This window comes from Penicillium crustosum (genome assembly GCF_028827405.1).
Source record: "Penicillium crustosum strain IBT 35664 chromosome Unknown utg000001l_segment0_segment0, whole genome shotgun sequence".
NCBI lineage: Eukaryota > Fungi > Ascomycota > Eurotiomycetes > Eurotiales > Aspergillaceae > Penicillium > Penicillium crustosum.
In genome coordinates this window covers 5,838,600-5,856,334 of record NW_026623122.1, presented here as the reverse complement: position 1 = coordinate 5,856,334, position 17,735 = coordinate 5,838,600, and the positions used below count along the sequence as shown (strand labels likewise).

The window sequence follows — 17,735 nt, the reverse complement described above, 5'->3', positions numbered from 1 at the left end:
TTTCCTATCGTCTATTTCCCATCGAGAAACACAAAACAACCTCTCATATTGTCATCATTCGTACAACGAATACCTCCATTATGGCCATGCAATATCTCAACCAAATAAAGAACCTACGGCGTTCGTCGCAAATAACCAGTGCACCCAAGCCTGTCCTAACACCGGAAGATGAAGCCTACTTACGCGAAGTCACCGCCCAGCCGGAATCTGTGCCCACCACAACAGAGGAGAATGAGCAGACCCCAACTGAAAGCCCTGCTGGGGCGTCTTTGCAACCTGCGACAAGCGTACAAGCTGAAAACATCCCTCTACCTACCTCGCCCGGGGAGGAGCTAGCAAAAGAGCTAGGCGAGGAGGGTAGGCAAGAAAGGAAGAACTCTCAGGCAACATTGGCAAGGTCCGGTACACCAAAATCGGAAGTTTCAAAGCCTCAACAGAGGAAGAAACGATGGAGTGCCATGTTTTGGAAGAAAGGCACAGAGAAGGTCAGTCATTTATTTAGTCGTGTTCATTTTCGGATCCTTGCATCTGACTTGTGTATGTACTAACATACAACTTCATGCAAATAGGATAAAGAGGCCCTCGATGCAAACAAATCGCAAACCGAAGCCGCAAGTCGTCCAACCACATCGGATACATCAGCAAACGGGAAAGACGCAGACAAAGATAAAGATGCAGAGGACATGACAGATATTCTTGAGCGATTGAACCTGGCAGCGGATAACAACCGTGTGTTTTCGATCAGTGAGGAGACACAAGAGCTTTTACGCAAATTCAAGCTCATCTTCAAAGATCTGATCAACGGAGTACCAACTGCCTATCATGACTTGGAGATGCTGCTGACCAACGGGAATCGCCAACTACAAGAAACCTATACAAAGCTGCCTGGTCCCATGCAAAAGTTGATAGAGAAACTCCCCGAGCGTTGGACCGAGACATTGGCGCCAGAGATGTTGGCCGTTGCTGCCGACCGCGCCAGCAAGAGCGGTGTCAACATGGAGAACGTTGGCAAGGCCGCTGCAGCTGCAGAGAAGATGGGGGTCAATATTCCAAGTCTAAAGGAACTTGTGTCGAAGCCAGCTGCTCTCGTAGGAATGCTGCGCTCCATTATGACCTTCCTAAGAGCTCGATTCCCTGCTGTTATGGGCATGAATGTGCTCTGGTCTTTGGCATTGTTCAGTAAGTGAAGCACCCCACTAAGTGCATGAGTCCGTTTGCTGACTGTGGCGCTATCCAGTCCTCCTCTTTGTGTTGTGGTACTGCCACAAACGCGGACGCGAAGTCCGTTTGGAGAATGAGCGTCTGGTGACGGAAGAAGAGATCTCCAAGCTCAACCAAGACACCTCCGATGGTCTAATTCGTCCTACCGAGACTTTGACGACGACCGCACCGCCAGGCGCTACGACTGATGAAATACGCGAAGGCGTTAGAAAGGTAGAGGAGGCCCGCGCCGCTCCTGTCGAATCTGCTCGCCCCGCCGAAGTGGAGAGCGAAAAACAACAAAGTACCCCCAAAGTACTCGGCCGGCGGCAGTTCCTACCCGGTCGAAATCACGTTTGTCTATGTTTGGTCGGACTAAGACAGAGCCCATACCTAATAATGTTGCTCCTTATCCTGGTACTTGATATCCGTTTTTGTCAGTTATGTCCACGTTGATCCCGAGGTCTTGTTCAATGGGGGAACCATGGTTGTTGACCCAACCAACCACGGAACCTTGGAGCTTGAGTTGGTGACCCAGAATCGAGGGATTGTTAAATGGAACCTCGTACCCCAGGGATTATTGTGTCCATCAATACACTTGGATTTGTGTTATTTTAATCTAATTAATATCATTCGGCCTTGTGGAGTACAACACTCGGATTTCATGTAGTTAACCGCTTTCCTTTTGATAGTTGCTCTTGGCGGACCCCACTTGTTTCCTCTTCGGTCAAATATCCCGCATTCCTTCTGTTGGTGTTTAGTGCTCGCTGTTCCGTTGATAACACCAACAACCATATATAGTATATACTGTGGTAGTGATTCGGCCTTCTGTCAAGTGTTGTAGAGAAATATCGCCCCCACCTCGTGATTCCTAGCGCCCCTGGACAGACACGGCAACCTCCTCGCCGAACCTGAATGGAACTAACCATCTCTTTGCGTTCGAAATAATCCCCGCGAGCTGCATCATGACTGTATTTCTTGACCTTCCAGAGGAAACTCTCTACCTCATAGCAGAAAACCTGGATTACCAGGGTGATCGCTATTCCCTGGTGCTATCATGTCGTCGGCTGTACACAGTTCTGTTACCGAGTCTCTATTCCCAGGTTATTCTTGGTGATGTTAGCAACCATACAATTGGCCAAGTCAGTCAATTTTTCAATGCAATCGCACGACGGCCACAGCTGGCCAGGGCCGTGCGATCTTTACGCTTGGAGAGTTGGGACACTGAAGATGGCAATGAAGACATCGACTGTGAATTTGAATATGATCCAGACCTTATTTACCGACTTATCGCTGGTACCTGCTGGTCGACGCAACCGTATAGCCAACTGCAACGCGGAAACACCGATGCTTGGTTAGCTTTGCTTATCCCCCAGCTGAAAGGCTTGAGACGAATCAGCATGTGCTACCCATATGGGTCAGAACACGTCGAGAAAATGTTCGCGAAGGCTGCCAAAGAGGATACCACAACATTTCCTCGCCTCACTGAAGCTTTCGCCGAGTGGTGTGACACGGAAGATTCCATCCATGCAAGCTGCATGGAACCGTTCTTCAAATTCCCGGCGATGCGCAGGATTGGAGGATCTTATATCGTCGACTCCGATCGCGAAGAGGGAGAACCCCGCATCACACCCTTCTCAGGAGTCACGGATATCGATCTCGAGATGACTAACACTGAGTGTGGATTTGGTGTCTGGATTGAATCTTGCAAGGCTCTCAAGACTTTCCGGTTGAATATTGGAGGAGGAATAGTCTCAGATGGGCCTGATCTTGTATCCGCTCCGCTTCGAGAATCCATATCCCTTCACAAGGCATCACTGGAGGCATTTTGGCTCTGTGGGGAATCGTATCAGCCCCCGGAAGAGGACGATGGATGGATCGGATCGTTTGCCGATTTTGACATGATGAAATATATACATATTTCCATCTCAATGCTCGCTAGGCTTGACGACGACTTTGAGCCCACGCAAGAACTCGTAACGCTTTTGCCGCCGTCCCTTGAGACTTTGTATCTGTGTCACTGCCACAACGAGCTGCTCGAATGGGCTATCGATCAAATCGAACGCTTGCTGGATTCAAAATGTCTGCCACGCCTTACTTCCTTGGGGCTTGAAGGTTATGGGCCTTCGGAGGTTCATGAGAGTTCATTGGAGACTATGCGCAAACTGGAGGAGTTGAACAAAAAATGTGCAGATGCCGGTGTGTTTTTTGCTACTTCGATTGGAAGTCACAGAATGGTCCCGAGCCATTTTGTATCGCTTTGGCCTTGTGTCTAATTTGATGATCGCTGAATTTGGTGTGTTTGTGGCAACTGGCGCTGTTGGTGATCAACGGTGCGGTCGGTTAGCGTGGTATATAATCTAGCAGATTACTTCAGTTTCTTATTGGAAATGGTGTTATATCCGGAGCCGTATGATCTTACCATTTTGTTGCATATTTTGGGGCCAAAACAAGAAAATAACCCCCTTTTCGAGCGGAAGAAATTGAGACATACAGACCAATTTGTGAGATCATTGTCTCTACACTCAATTCCTTCTTCCGTAAGTCCATTTTGACATATAGAATTACCCAAGTATCCACACCCATTATCTAGATGCCACTGTAGGGACTTTGATCTACGTCTACTGTGTTGGAATGCGAGTTTTGACACGAAAATCACGTAAATTGTACGTACTGTATGGAAAGAAGGAAGAAGTGGGGAAAACTGCAAGCTAGAAGGCCATCGAAGTGGCCAGGTGGAGGATTGAAATCCGAACGGTGAATGATCCGCCTCAACTGAAAATATGTTAGCGCTGGAAATATTGGAAATATTGTTCCTCACTGAGGAATCTGATTGGCATTGAGGGAAGTAGAAAATTTTCCATCGCAGCCACTGCGGGGCAGAGAGATGATCTTGCATGCTTCCGAGCATCAGCAGGGGCCAGAATGGACTCAAAAAGAGAGAATCGGAAAGATCTTCCGTTCTACATTTGCCCCTCATGATTCTTGATCCGCAATATTATACTCCGTACAAAGAGTAGAACATACTAGTATGTTGTAAGTATCTACTCCGTACGTTGCAAGTTAACGGTATAGAGTTGTCCCCCTCACCGATTGGAAAAGATAAGAGAAAAATAGATCTATCTCATGCATGTTAGACGCGCCCAGCCTAAGCCATGTTGTCCTTTTAGTTACCGCCTCTAATCTTTTTTTTAAGCCAGTTAGACCAGTTAGGCAGTTAAGCCATTGGGGGGCAAAAATAAAAAAAGACCTGCAGGTTCCCGGGATACAGGCAAATTTGCCAAGCCGGTCGGAATAGAGTAGAGCGCTTTGCCACTCAAAACGTAAAAGTGGCCGGATCTATGGCTCGAGCCAATGAGCCTATAGCTTGGGCGAAAATTTGAGTCCAAACACGAAACAATATGATTCATCTCAAGAATGTGTCATCGATAAATGCAAAAATAAAAATAAAAATAAAAAGAGAATATCCCGATCCGAAGATGAATCATCATGCATGCTGCACGGGTCAGCCACTGCACCGTGTATATTCTAGTTTGACGTCTAGTGCAAATGTTCTGATGTGCTGTTTCTGTCAGCACGGACTCGTAAATTGGGCTAATCTGTAGTTTACAGGTTTGGAGTTAGAATAGTACAATACATACGGAGTAGTCAACGAAGATTTTGCCGGGGAGGATTGCGCCGAGGATGTTTAATGACGTTTTTTTAGGTTTGTTTTGTTTGGACTCGATTCAGTCTGTCAGGATATATTCCTAGAAAACGCTACTATAACAGTGAATATGGAATATACAGTAATAGATGCACGTACTCCGTACTGCACAACATCAGCAATGAAACCCAATATCAATATAATCAATATAATGTCAATGCAACCACCTAATTTAAGTAAATGGCCAGGTGGATAATCCAATTCATGACTTTCCCGTTGCGACTTTCGGCGATCGCTGATTGGCGCGAAAGAGTCGGTGAGCGGCGCCAACGAATAGGCGGTCGTGTTCTGCAACCAATCACAGCTGTCCCCCACCCTGGGGAAAAAAACGACCTTCTCTTCTTCTTCCCTTTCTCATAGCAACTCCCTACTGATCTACTTCGGATTTCACTGAACTTATCGAACCCCTCTCAATCTATTCATTACATACCCACTGCATATCGTCAAGAATTCAGCCAAATGGCCTTCGTTGAGCTGTAAATGCCTCGCTGGGGAGCCTGTCCCTGCCGGCTCCCCAGTCCTGCAGCTCCGATCTTCAATTCTACTTGACGATATTTGTTTCTCTTTCGACGCCTCCTACACAGGCGTTGGAATTGCCCCCTAGCAAACTCCCAGAAGGAGCACTATAGCGTCCGCAACGGACTGCGGGTGCTTTCGTGGCTACGAAAAAAAAAAATTCCTTGGACTCCTCCCCTCCACTCCGCTTCTCCGATCTCCTCCACTCCGTCCCACCTCCCTTCGACTTATCCCCTTAAAACGGATCACCACTTTGGACCAAATTACTACCACCGTCTCACCTAAGGAAATCTACCCCTCTTCCTTCATCCCATCATTGGATCCTCCTGGAACGGACCGGACCATTTGAACAACAAGAAGCAAGGACCAAAGAAGTCCACCCCGACAAAATAACCCCTATTCATTCACACCTATCTACTATAAAATGCCTCAGAGTTCATACTCTTCTAAGCGGGCTCCCAAGAGCTCTGCCAAGAACGCTCACCCCCGCCCCTCAACCCCCGAGCCCAACATCATGCGGAACCTCGATATGTCACCGAAGGCCAATCAGTCTCGAAAGTTGGCAAATACTCAGTCATCCGATAGGAAACGGAGAGCATCATCATCATCAGTCTCAAGTGTTTCTTCGGTCTCATCCCTCGGTGATCTGAGCGACGAGGCAGATTCTTCAGAAGAAGATGCCGATGACGAGCAAGAACCAGCAGTCAGGGCCCCGTCTTATGGTCGTCGCCGAGACAATAAGGCGGGGCGCCAACCCGCAATCAACAAGAGAAGACGTGTCCTGGAGGACACCAGTGACAGTAGTGACGCTGATGACGCCGATGACGCCGATGACTCGGATGGCAGCTCGGATGATGTGTATGCCGGTGTAGACTACATCACAGATGCCGAGGATGAAGACCAAGACGTTGAGAAGATGGAAGAAATGATGATCGTGGAGTCTGAAAAGACCCACCGCCCTTTGCCTAGCACTGGGTTTGCCGAGGATCAGTGGGCTATCAACTCCTTCGACGATCACATGTTCCTACCGGCTGCATCCTTCTTTGATGAAGAGCACCTTTACAGTGCCATGGACACTTTTGGGGAGCCTCAGGTGACCAGCGAAGCCGCTGAGACACCAGTCGCCCGACGAGTTCACTTCGAGGAGCGATCCGATTCGTCCTCTGATAGTGATTCCCACAGTGACGACGATATACCCGGCGACTTCTTACAACAGGACAGTCTGGACCCACAGTTGCGTCGTATGATCGAAAACGACAACGAAAGCTTCCAGAGAAACACCCGTCGGCAATCAGAAGAGATGTTTGGTGATGCTGACTACGGCCATGGAAGCATTTACCACGTTGAGTCTGAAGGATCCTCAGAGGGCAGCTTGAGTGGTTACGAGAGTATGATGATTGGTCAATTCGTATTGTATTTCGGTTTTGCTAACCTCTTTGAAAAGGCGATGATGGTGACACCACAGACGAAGATCTCCCCCCACCAGCAACTATCACCCACCCTCGATCCCTTCTTCGCCGGGATTCGTCCGACTCTTTGGCCCCTGTGGATGAAAAGAGTGATTGTATTCCCCGCCGCCGAGGGCCTATCATGGGAACCTTCGTAGCAGATCCCCACAAGCCAGTAGCCCTAGTTGACTGCACTGGCAAGCATCTCGTCATCATTCCCGCGTATGCCTCTTCTCGCCACGACTGGCTGGACTCCGCCGCCAACAGTATGCCCGGAACTGCCAACACCAGCCCTCGCCAGACTACGCTTCACTTGGTTGATGAGAGCGATACCGATGCACTTGCCTCGCCCAATCAGCTTGATTTCAGCCCAATGCTGGCTTCGAGTGCCAACCTCATGATGACCGCTCTCGGCAACGATCTCACCCCGGGAGGCCAGGTCATGGGCCCCCCTGAGGCATTCTACCCTTCTCAGGAATTCACCATCGACAGCTCGTTCGAAGAAGACGAAGAAGACGACCCAGAAGCTGCTCTCAATGTCGACGATTTTATCGACTTTGGCAATGGATCTTCCGATGAAGATGAGGACATGGATGATGATGCCATGGTCTCACCAATGGCCACTCCCTTTGCCAAGTCCATGGGCACACCTACCCCCACCCGCAAGTCTGAGTCGCAACCAGCCAACAGCGAAGAGCGCTTCCTCAATCACCTGGACAAGGGCATTGTCACCGCCTTCCGTCGCAACCACAACCGCTACCAGGCGCTCCTCCGCCTCCCCCAGCACCGCGAGTTCATGCCCGCAAACTCTCCCGCACGTCCTGCAAGTGTCTTCCGACACGCCAAGAACAACGACCAGCGAACTCCCACCCGCAAGCGTAAATCAAGCAGCATTGCAGGCGGTGAGGCTGTGCGACGCAAGTTGATGGATGCCCAGCAACGTCGCTCTCAGCTCCCTATCCCAGCACCTCTCTGAGGTCTCACGATTGCACGACTTCTGGATTTCCACCAAGATCATATGATAACCACGGCCACAATTTATTCTATCTATTTTTAGTCGCTGGCAGACTTTCCTATTAGTGTCTTGTGCCTTTGACTCTGTCGACCTCACGTTGAGCATACAGGCTCTTTGCTCTGGTCGTCTTGCATCTTGCTACTTAGAGTGTCGTGGAGGCCAGTCTATCTTTCTAATGATTGAGTTAGATTTACCATGCACGCTGAGTTGACTTGCGAAATATCGATGTTGGTTCCTAGAACACAAAAGCGATCCATTTCTGATATTTGATTATCTTTCCAGTCGTTCATTTTCCTTTTTTTTCTTTTCTTTTCTTTTCATCATGTCATATCTATTGACTGGCCATTTTTCTCCCTCGCCTGTCGCGGGGGCTGGGGATACCTTTGGATTTCTGGAGTTGAAAACTTGCGGATTTGCGTTTTAACGAGTGATGGATGATCAAGTTGCTGTTTACATTTACCTTTACCAATATCAAAAACATTCGAAACTTTTATTACATTATCTTATACGAAGTACTCGATGATCATTTGATCTGAATCCTCTATAATGAAGCTCAGACCTTAGATGTACCCACAGCAGCTCCGGATCCACCTAAACCTTATTTAAGTAGATCTCCCAAGGTCCGCAATTGGTTTCATCGTCTCTATCCCTACCATCTGTGTTGTCCCCTCCGGTGTGATTGTACAAAACATAAGAACTAGGTAACAATGGAAGCGGATCCATAAGGAAGGAACCTTGAAAAACAAAGTGGCCCTAGAAAATTATTCGGACAACAGAGAGCTATCTCTGTGGAAAGGTTCCAAAATTGGCCCAAAGAGCACGTAGAAGAGATGAGAACAGGGCCCCTTGGTTCAGCTCGTGATGGACAGTGGGGAACCCAAGAAAGCACAGTCTGTATCCACAGAGGTGAGGTTAGGAAGCCCGGATTGGGTCCTACGGGAGGTTCGGGAGGGTTCCCCTGGAGGTCTGTTCAGGAAATCTGCCCGACATGCTTCGTACCATTGAACTAGGACTGAGGTGTGTATCAGGTCATCCTTAACGTTAGGACCTAATGACTATAGCACTGATGCTGAGGGTGAATTCGTCGACGGGAACATAATTGAAGAGCCTTGCCTTGATTCGTGGATCTAAGAATTCGATCTACGTGCTATTACTGGCAATCTTCAATTTTCGCCTCAACTGCTACGTTGAAGCCACCGAGCCAATTCTCAACTCTTTCAGCCCGAGCACCAGCGGTGGAATCATCGGAGGCTATCATTGGTGTTGAAATGGGTTGACCATAACTGATAGCTGGCGCGGAGGGTGTATTCAAACGCTTCTTTGCTTGGGCGGGGGGCATCTTCCATGTTTAATGTATAGGTCTTGAAAGGAATGTTGTCGCGGGAGAGCAAAGTGGGACTAGATCATGCGGCTCATTTCGAGGCTCGTGCTGTTCACCGCTAGTTGATGCATCATACATAGACATATTCATTTTGATATCTACCAGGAAGATCTGCAGTGAACGTTTCTCTGTTTTCTAGTCAGATTTGCAAGTATACTTTCCATTGTGGGGTCTAAGTGATAAATTCTCTAGTGTAAGTGGTCAAGTTAGTAGATCTGTATATTTAATCATCTACCTAGCAAAACAAGCTTAATCAATTCTAGACCTGTCGACTAGGATACTATATTCCAACGCAAGACTGTTTAGTTTCGAGAGGGAAATTATACTTTTTCATCTTCCCAGGTGGTTCACATTCACCCCACAGAGTACATAAGTACCAGTTAAAGAAGGCCATGAGTCTTTGACTGTCTAGGCTACGGTTTTGAATGGAAGCAAATGCCACCTTTCTCTCCGTCCTCCGTGGACATTTACATGATATTTTATCAGCCGGATAATGAACTAATATATTCATAAGCTAGGGATCCAGTCATTACGCCAAGTAGGGTTGAATATAACTACAATAATATTATCAAGTTGCCACCAGCTCCCACATGCTGTCAAATATTGATACATACCCCGTAGTCATGTAATATCCCACAAGCGGCTGAATATCCACGGAGTACTCCTTCTGCAGGAGTTTTTGATTGGGACTATCGGACGCTGTACGGCTAAATGTTTAGAATAAATTGTCGAGGGGGACACATTGCCCCTAAATACAGAGCACGGAGTAGCGAGACATAATAGGAAGTCTAGACAAGCCTTGGCATCGGGGGAACACCGCATGGGCAAGAAATCAAATGCAACCTGGGCGCAGATGGTTCTCGTGTACTCCGTAGCATTTGCACAGTAACATTGAGGAGAATATATTAATATCAAACCCTCAGACTTTACAAATTAACCGGATTGTCTGGACTCTGACAGTTCCAAGGGGGTACAGCGTAGTATTCTCGTGGCGCTAAAATTTTTATTCGTGGGTATTTTTAGTTGAGCGTCTCACGTTTCACGTTAAACCGGATTTAAGCCTGCAGACAAAGCCATCGTCCGACGCGCCGAGAGAGATTTTGCATTTCAGTTTTAATTTCCAGAAATAAAAAAGATTTAAAAAAGTAAATAGAAAGACTTGCTAAAGAACATAGCTGAAAGAAACGGAATATCAGCACCTCTAACCCTCAAAGCCGGAGTCACACAATCCCTGTCTTTTGCGGAGTTATAGATCGGAAAAGAGTACAGTCTAAACTAGAAATCCGTTAGGATTTTATTCGGATTTGGATCGGAGATGTGATAGTAATAGTATTGCACGTTTAGAGGAACCCCTCAAGCTGTTTAGACAACCCCACTAGACTTTTGCTCTAGACAGGTTCGTTGGCGCTCGGCTTTTTAGTAGGGTCCACATAAATCAGTCAAGAGGTGAGACGGAGCGTTCAGGTACCCGCCACTAGCATCTCACTGTTCGACCTTGCAGGGGGTTGCCCCTGGGAACAAAGATCAAAAAATAAAAAGGAAGTCAATTTCGTGCGACATCCAAGCAGTGCCGTTGGCCCCAAAGTAGTACTCCATATCTCTTCTCTGATTGGTCAACCCCGGCGCTTCGAAGGTGCATGAAAGAGCTTGTACGGAGTATACTTGGAAAGGAAAAGATGATGAACATCAATAATAAGCACATATGGAGCCACGCAGAAAGTGGGCGACAAATGGGCGAGGCGCCAGGGTATTTTTCTCTTTTCTCATCGGTCGCATTAATTGTTACTCAAATTATTTTTGAACTTGAATCTCTGACACCGAATCTGAAATAGTTGGTTTCGGTTAAAGGTGAGTTCAAGCCACTAGAGATATGGAGAGATGGAAGACCCCATATCAAAAAACTGCACGTGGATTTTGGTACCCTACCTATACTCTACCTGTACTCTATCTACCCTGATGGCCCTTTCTTTCCAACCCTCGGCCATATGCAAGTTTCCGTGCCGATCAAGCGCCTAATATTCATACACTATTTTTACTCGAGGGTTCTCATTGGCTGGCCATCAATTAATGTCGATTGATCTCACAAGTCACATCCCATGAACTGATGCTGAATGCGATTGGTCCCCGGCAAGCGCCTTGGTCAACGGCCCCAGCCTGCAAGCCTGAGTGGCTCTTCTCCAGCTTCTGCAGTTCGTTCCTGCACTAATCGGCGCCGAGCTCTAGATTTATCCTAAGCTCGCCCTCTTTTCAGCCACTGCCGTTTCATCTGAACCTTCAGATACTTGCCGATTGGAGAGAGGCTCGCTTTTCTCTGACGAAATGTCTTACCAGGGTCCTTGACGCCAGGGTATTTTGGGACAGCAGAGAAATGCTTGCTAGCTGCAGCCAAATCTTTGTCTGCAGAGGTTCGTGGAATAGCCTGCGTTGGACAATTGTTTAAAGACCCCCCGACTCTGCCCAGATTCTGCACCTCTTTCATTCTCGTCATTGTTTGATTTCCTTTTGGCTTTTTTTGCCTATCTTGGTTCGTCCCCAACCAAAGACGCTCGTTCAGGGATACGCATTTCCTTGTCCCACCCTCTTTCGTTTGATATTGGTTCAGTTTCATTGAGGCTTTTTTTTTATTGTCGCCGATCAACAATACTAATAGAAATTGCCACCTTTGCTTCCTATACAATTGTGGCTTTTATTGCAATATCTATTGAGGCCTAGCTTTCTAAATCGCAGCCTATCCAGCCCTGATCTTTATATCACTTCATTTTGTTTCTTTCATCATACTTCTTCTCTCTTCTTTTTTCCTTCCATTCTATCTTCCTTTTGCGTCCCACTTTCTCGTCACTCGTTGTCGTTATCCTTCCACTATGAAGGTCACTTCGGCTATTGCGTTTTTCTCTCTTCTGGCCTCTGGCCAGGCCACCGGATCAGTATGCCTCCACTCACGTCCTATCATCTTTGATATATGTTCTAACTCGGATCGTCTTAGTACTGGGGGTCCGAGAAATACTACTCCACCCCGGGTAGATCGCCTAACAAGTGTAACGAGTACCAGAGCAAGGGCTTCAGCTGGACTGACCTCGCTGCTGGCTCTTTCTCCGAGTATGGTGGCTTCTCCTTCTCTGGTTTCACTTGCGGCAATGGATTTGGTTCTAGCCTTGGCAAGCGTGGTGTAAGGAATGTATGCTTCTCTTTCATTTGCAAATACTGACAATGACTCTAGACCCAGAAATGCATTTCCGGCACCGTCTCCAAAGGTAGCTCTAGCTCCAGTGCGGCCTCTAGCTCCCAGACCTCCGGTTCTTCGGCTCCGTCATTTGCCTCCGGGTCCAATGAGACCAGCTTCTCTGTGACCAACTTCCATGTTGCCACTGAGAAGGATACCGAATTGAACATCATCTATAGCATGCCCGATGGGTCGACTTGCAAGAACACCGCTTCCTGCAACTCAGCTGGTACTGTGGTCACCAACGATCAGTGTGGTGGTGCTAAGTCCGTTCACTTCGAGCTGCCCGACGATAGTGAGTATGAGAGCTGTGGTTTTGGCATATACAGCGTTAGCTTTGACTGCACCCCTGGTTCCACAACCACTGCGCTTGCCATTGCCACCACTACTCCTATTATCAGAGCTCGATATGAACAGATATCTGTGTCTGTTGGCCCTGGCTCTGTCGTGCCTTCGGTCTCTGTCCCAGACTCTGTTGTGGTCCCAACCACCACCTCAGCGGTGAGCACACCTCTTCGGATGACTACATCGACTGTGTTTACCACCAGTTTGATCACTATCACTAGCTGTGCCCCGACTGTTACCGATTGCCCTGCTGGATCAGGCTCAACTACTGTGGTAACTTCCACCATCGCCCTTTCCACCACAGTCTGCCCTGTAACGGAGACTGCACCTGCCGGGGAGACTACTCTTGTTTCGGAGACCAGTCCTGTTGTGGAGACCACTACTGTCGCCACAAGCTCACCGTCTGTGTCTGCCGTGACCAGCCCGAACAGTGTTCTGCCTGCCAGCTCATCGGCTGGTGTTCTGCCTACCAGCTCATCGGTTGGTGTTCTACCTGCCAGCTCATCGGCTAGTGTTCCTCCTTCCAGTGGCACATACATTCCTACATCTTCGATTTTGGTTTCTTCTTCCATTTCCTCCACTACCCCCGCTGGAACTTCTGCCTCTTCAACCCCGTTGATCACCACTCCCGTACAGATGACTACCTCAACCGTGTATACCACCAGCGAGGTCACCATCACAAGCTGTGCCCCTGACGTCGTGAGCTGCCCAGCGGACTCTATAACAGTCGTGACTTCGACTATTCCGATCTCGACCACTGTGTGCCCTGTCACTGAGACCACTGTTGCCGCTACCAGCTCATTGTCTGTTTCCGTTATACCCAGCCCTAGCGGTGTTCTCCCTGTTAGCTCATCTGCTGGAGTTCCTACTTCTAGTGGTATATCCGTTCCTTTATCCTCGATTTCGGCTTCTTCTATATCGTCTATCACGGCTGATACCCCCGGTGGAACTTCCGCCGCTTCAACTCCGTTGATCACAACTCCAGTTCAGATGACTACCTCAACCGTGTATACCACCAGCGAGGTCACCATCACAAGCTGTGCCCCTGACGTCGTGAGCTGCCCAGCGGACTCTACAACAGTCGTGACTTCAACTATTCCGATCTCGACTACTGTGTGTCCTGTCACTGAGACTACTGCTGTCGGCTCCACACCTCTGCCTATAGGTACAGGCTCAAGTGGCGTTTTGCCCGTGAGCTCCCCGGCTGGAAGTTCCACTACTTCAACCCCGTTGATCACCACTCCAGTTCAGATGACTACCTCAACTGTGTATACCACCAGCGAGATTACCATCACTAGCTGTGCCCCTGACGTCGTGAGCTGCCCAGCAGACTCGACCACAGTCGTGACTTCGACTATTCCGGTCTCGACCACTGTGGGTCCTGTCACTGAGACTACTGTTACCGCTACCAGTTCATTATCTGTTTCCGTTATACCCAGCCCTAGCGGTGTTCTCCCTATTAGCTCTCCGGCTGGAAGTTCCACCGCTTCGACCCCGTTGATCACCACTCCAGTCCAGATGACTACATCAACCGTGTACACCACCAGTGAAGTCACTATCACTAGCTGTGCTCCTGATGTTGTGAGCTGCCCAGCGGACTCGACCACAGTCGTGACTTCGACAATCCCGATCTCGACTACTGTGTGTCCTGTGACAGAGACTACCACAACTGATGTCGGCTCCACACCACTACCTACAGGCACAAGCCCAAGCGGCGTCTTGCCCGTAAGCTCCCCGGTTGGATCAATTCCTCCTAGTGGCACTTCAGCTGTTTCTACGTCAGTCGGGACCTCATCGGCTCCTATTGTGACCTCCTCGGTTCCCGGGGCTACCTCCAATGTCTCATCGCCTGCACCTTCGTCTCCTGCTGGCACTACCCCCGCTTCTGGAGAGGCTACCACCACTGTCGTTACTTGGGAGACTGTAACCACTTGCCCGGTGACTAACACTGTTACCTCTGGTAGCTCTACTTTCGTGACTACCTCAAGTACCATTTCAACTGTTACTTTAACTACTGTCTCTACAATCTGCACCCAGTGTTCGGCTACCGCTACCTCCATTGCTGGCCAGAGCACCGTTGCCCCATCTGGTGCGCCCGGGGCTTCGAACACTGTCATTTCCAGCCCTGGGCCATCTGGTACGCCCGAAGGATCAAGTCCTGTCTTTTCCACGACTGCAGAGGCATCTAGTCCCCTCCCCAGCGGCCCCGATATTACTAGCTCGGTCCCCTCTAGCGTGGGCGCCGAAACCACACCGGCGATTCCCCAAGGATCGACTGCCACAGTTATAACTTATGTAACTGAGACCACCTGTCCTGTGACTGCCACCGTCACTTCTGGATCGTCGACATTCGTCACGACATCCAACACGGTGTCAACTGTTACCTTGACCTCCACTTCCAACCTCCCAAGCTCTGTCGCTGCTGGAAGCACTCCCGCTCCCTCCGAAACAGGCGCCTCCACCACCGCTCCTACGGGTTCCACTGTCACCAGTATAGTCTCATCTAGCGTTAGCGTCGGCATCAGCTCTACGCCCACTATTCCCGAGGGTGAGACTACAACTGTTGTGACTTATGTAACTGAGACCACCTGTCCTGTGACTGCCACTGTCACTTCTGGATCGTCGACATTCGTCACGACATCCAACACGGTGTCAACTGTTACCTTGACCTCCACTTCTAACCTTCCAAGCTCTGTCGCTGCTGGAAGCACTCCTGCTCCCTCTGATACGGGTGTCGCCCCTATCACTACTCCTACGGGTCCCGCTGTCGTTTCATCTAGCGTCGGCGTCAGCTCTACACCCGCAGTTCCCAAGGGTGAGACTACCACTGCTCCTACTGGTCCCGCTGTCACCAGTATAGTCTCATCCAGCGTTAGCGTCGACGTCAGCTCCACAACCACTATTCCCGAGGGTGAGACTACAACTGTTGTGACTTACGTGACCGAAACCACCTGCCCTGTGACTGCGACTATCACTTCTGGCTCGTCAACTTTCGTCACAACTTCCAGCACAGTGTCAACTGTCACCTTGACCTCCACTTCCAACCTCCCAAGCTCTGTCGCTGCTGGAAGCACTCCCGCTCCCTCTGATACGGGTGTCGCCCCTATCACTACTCCTACGGGTCCCGCTGTCACCAGTATAGTCTCATCTAGCGTTAGAGTCGGCGTCAGCTCTACGCCCACTATTCCCGAGGGTGAGACTACAACTGTTGTGACTTACGTGACCGAAACCACCTGCCCTGTGACTGCGACTATCACTTCTGGCTCGTCAACTTTCGTCACAACTTCCAGCACGGTGTCAACTGTCACCTTGACCTCCACTTCCAACCTTCCAAGCTCTGTCGCTGCTGGAAGCACCCCCGCTCCCTCCGAAACAGGTCCCACTATCACTAGTGTCGTTTCATCTAGCGTCGGCGTCAGCTCTACGCTCACTGTTCCCGGTGTTGAGACTACCACTGCTCCTACGGGTCCCGATGTCACCAGTGTCGTTTCATCTAGCGTTGACGTCAGCTCTACACCCGCAGTGCCCGAGGGTGAGACTACCACTGCTCCTACGGGCCCCGCTATTACCAGTGTCGTTTCATCCAGCGTCGAAGTCAGCTCTACGCCCACCGTTCCCGAGGGTGAGACTACAACCGTTGTGACTTACGTGACCGAAACCACCTGCCCTGTGACTGCGACTATTACTTCTGGATCGTCGACTTTCGTCACGACATCCAGCACAGTTTCAACTGTTACCCTAACCTCTACTTCTAGCCTTCCTAGCTCTGTCGCTGCCGGAAGCACACCTGCTCCCTCTGATACAGGTGTCGCCTCCACCACTACCCCTACGGGTCCCGCTATCACTAGTGTCGTCCTATCTAGCATTGGCGCAAGCTCTACACCCACCATTCCCGAGGGTGCCACTACTACCGTTGTGACTTACGTGACAGAGACAACCTGCCCGGTGACCAACACCGTCACGTCGGGTTCTTCCACTTTCGTTACCACATCCAACACAGTCTCCACAGTGACCCTCACCTCCGTCTCAACTATCTGTACCCAATGCACCACTACCGCTACTACTGCCACCGAGACCAATTCTCTTTCGACAGCCAGTAATACCCGAGCGGTCCCCACTGGTGTTTCCCCGGTATCGAGCCCAGCTCCCTCAGTTCCCTGCCCCAATACCGTGCCCCAGTGTATCAATACCTGGCTCACTCTCACCCCCAAGTGCACATCCAACAGCGATGCCTCATGCTTCTGCCCCAACAGCGAGTTCACCAGCAAAGTCATCTCCTGCATCCAAGCCTGGGGTACCTCCAAGGAAGAGATCCAATCCGCCCTCTCCTACTTCACCGGTATCTGCGCTGCCTGGGTCCCTCAGAACCCAGGCATCGTGACCGCCATCCCCTCAACCATCACCCTAATCCCGACAGTCGCTCCTTCTGCGCCTCCATCCAGCGTTTCCGGCGCCACTGTCACTGCCAGCGCCGTCGTCCCCATCACCTCCGGCCCCACCGCCCCCTGCACAACAATCACCTACTCGACCTACACCGTCACTGTGCCGCAGGTCAGCTTCGTCACAAATACCGCTACTAGCTCCGGTGCCACTCCAACCATTGGTCTGGTTCCTGCTGGTCCTATTGGCACTTCCCCAGCACACAGCGGCCGTGTTCCCCGCCCTACATCGGGAATCTGGGTGACCTCAAGCGGGTACCCGTACGCGAGTCGAAGCCCAATTAGAAGCGCCTCCCCCAGCGCATCCCCGGTCTTCAACTCGGCCTCGAGCTTGTCGATTGCTTCCAGTCTGGTGCTGACTTCTCTCGCTGCTTTCTTCAGCTTGGTGATGTAAATGCGTTTTTCCTGCAAATTAACCCACCAACACCTCGTGTGTTTCCTTATTTTATCTCTTGTTTCTACAAA

The 17,735-nt window shown here is 49.8% G+C and overlaps 4 protein-coding genes across 4 annotated transcripts; 3 read left to right on the top strand and 1 right to left on the bottom strand.

The window, feature by feature from the left end:
- Positions 1 to 80: 80 nt before the first annotated feature.
- On the top strand, positions 81 to 3,476 carry N7487_002202 (uncharacterized protein; the record flags this gene model as incomplete). Its single annotated transcript, XM_056869949.1, has 4 exons — positions 81 to 485; positions 570 to 1,179; positions 1,238 to 1,554; positions 2,076 to 3,476. The coding sequence occupies 4 exons, from the start codon at positions 81 to 83 to the stop codon at positions 3,474 to 3,476; spliced, it is 2,733 nt and encodes a 910-aa protein (XP_056734733.1).
- Positions 3,477 to 5,846: 2,370 nt separating this feature from the next.
- Positions 5,847 to 7,846, top strand: N7487_002201 (uncharacterized protein; the record flags this gene model as incomplete). Its single annotated transcript, XM_056869948.1, has 2 exons — positions 5,847 to 6,810; positions 6,867 to 7,846. The coding sequence occupies 2 exons, from the start codon at positions 5,847 to 5,849 to the stop codon at positions 7,844 to 7,846; spliced, it is 1,944 nt and encodes a 647-aa protein (XP_056734732.1).
- A 1,189-nt stretch (positions 7,847 to 9,035) lies between these two features.
- N7487_002200 (uncharacterized protein) lies at positions 9,036 to 9,224 on the bottom strand (the record flags this gene model as incomplete). Its single annotated transcript, XM_056869947.1, has 1 exon — positions 9,036 to 9,224. One exon carries the CDS (start codon positions 9,222 to 9,224, stop codon positions 9,036 to 9,038), a length of 189 nt encoding a protein of 62 aa, XP_056734731.1.
- Positions 9,225 to 12,127: 2,903 nt separating this feature from the next.
- Positions 12,128 to 17,664, top strand: N7487_002199 (extracellular serine-threonine rich protein; the record flags this gene model as incomplete). The annotated part of the gene is made up of 3 exons (XM_056869946.1): positions 12,128 to 12,190; positions 12,250 to 12,432; positions 12,484 to 17,664. The coding sequence occupies 3 exons, from the start codon at positions 12,128 to 12,130 to the stop codon at positions 17,662 to 17,664; spliced, it is 5,427 nt and encodes a 1,808-aa protein (XP_056734730.1).
- Positions 17,665 to 17,735: the final 71 nt, after the last annotated feature.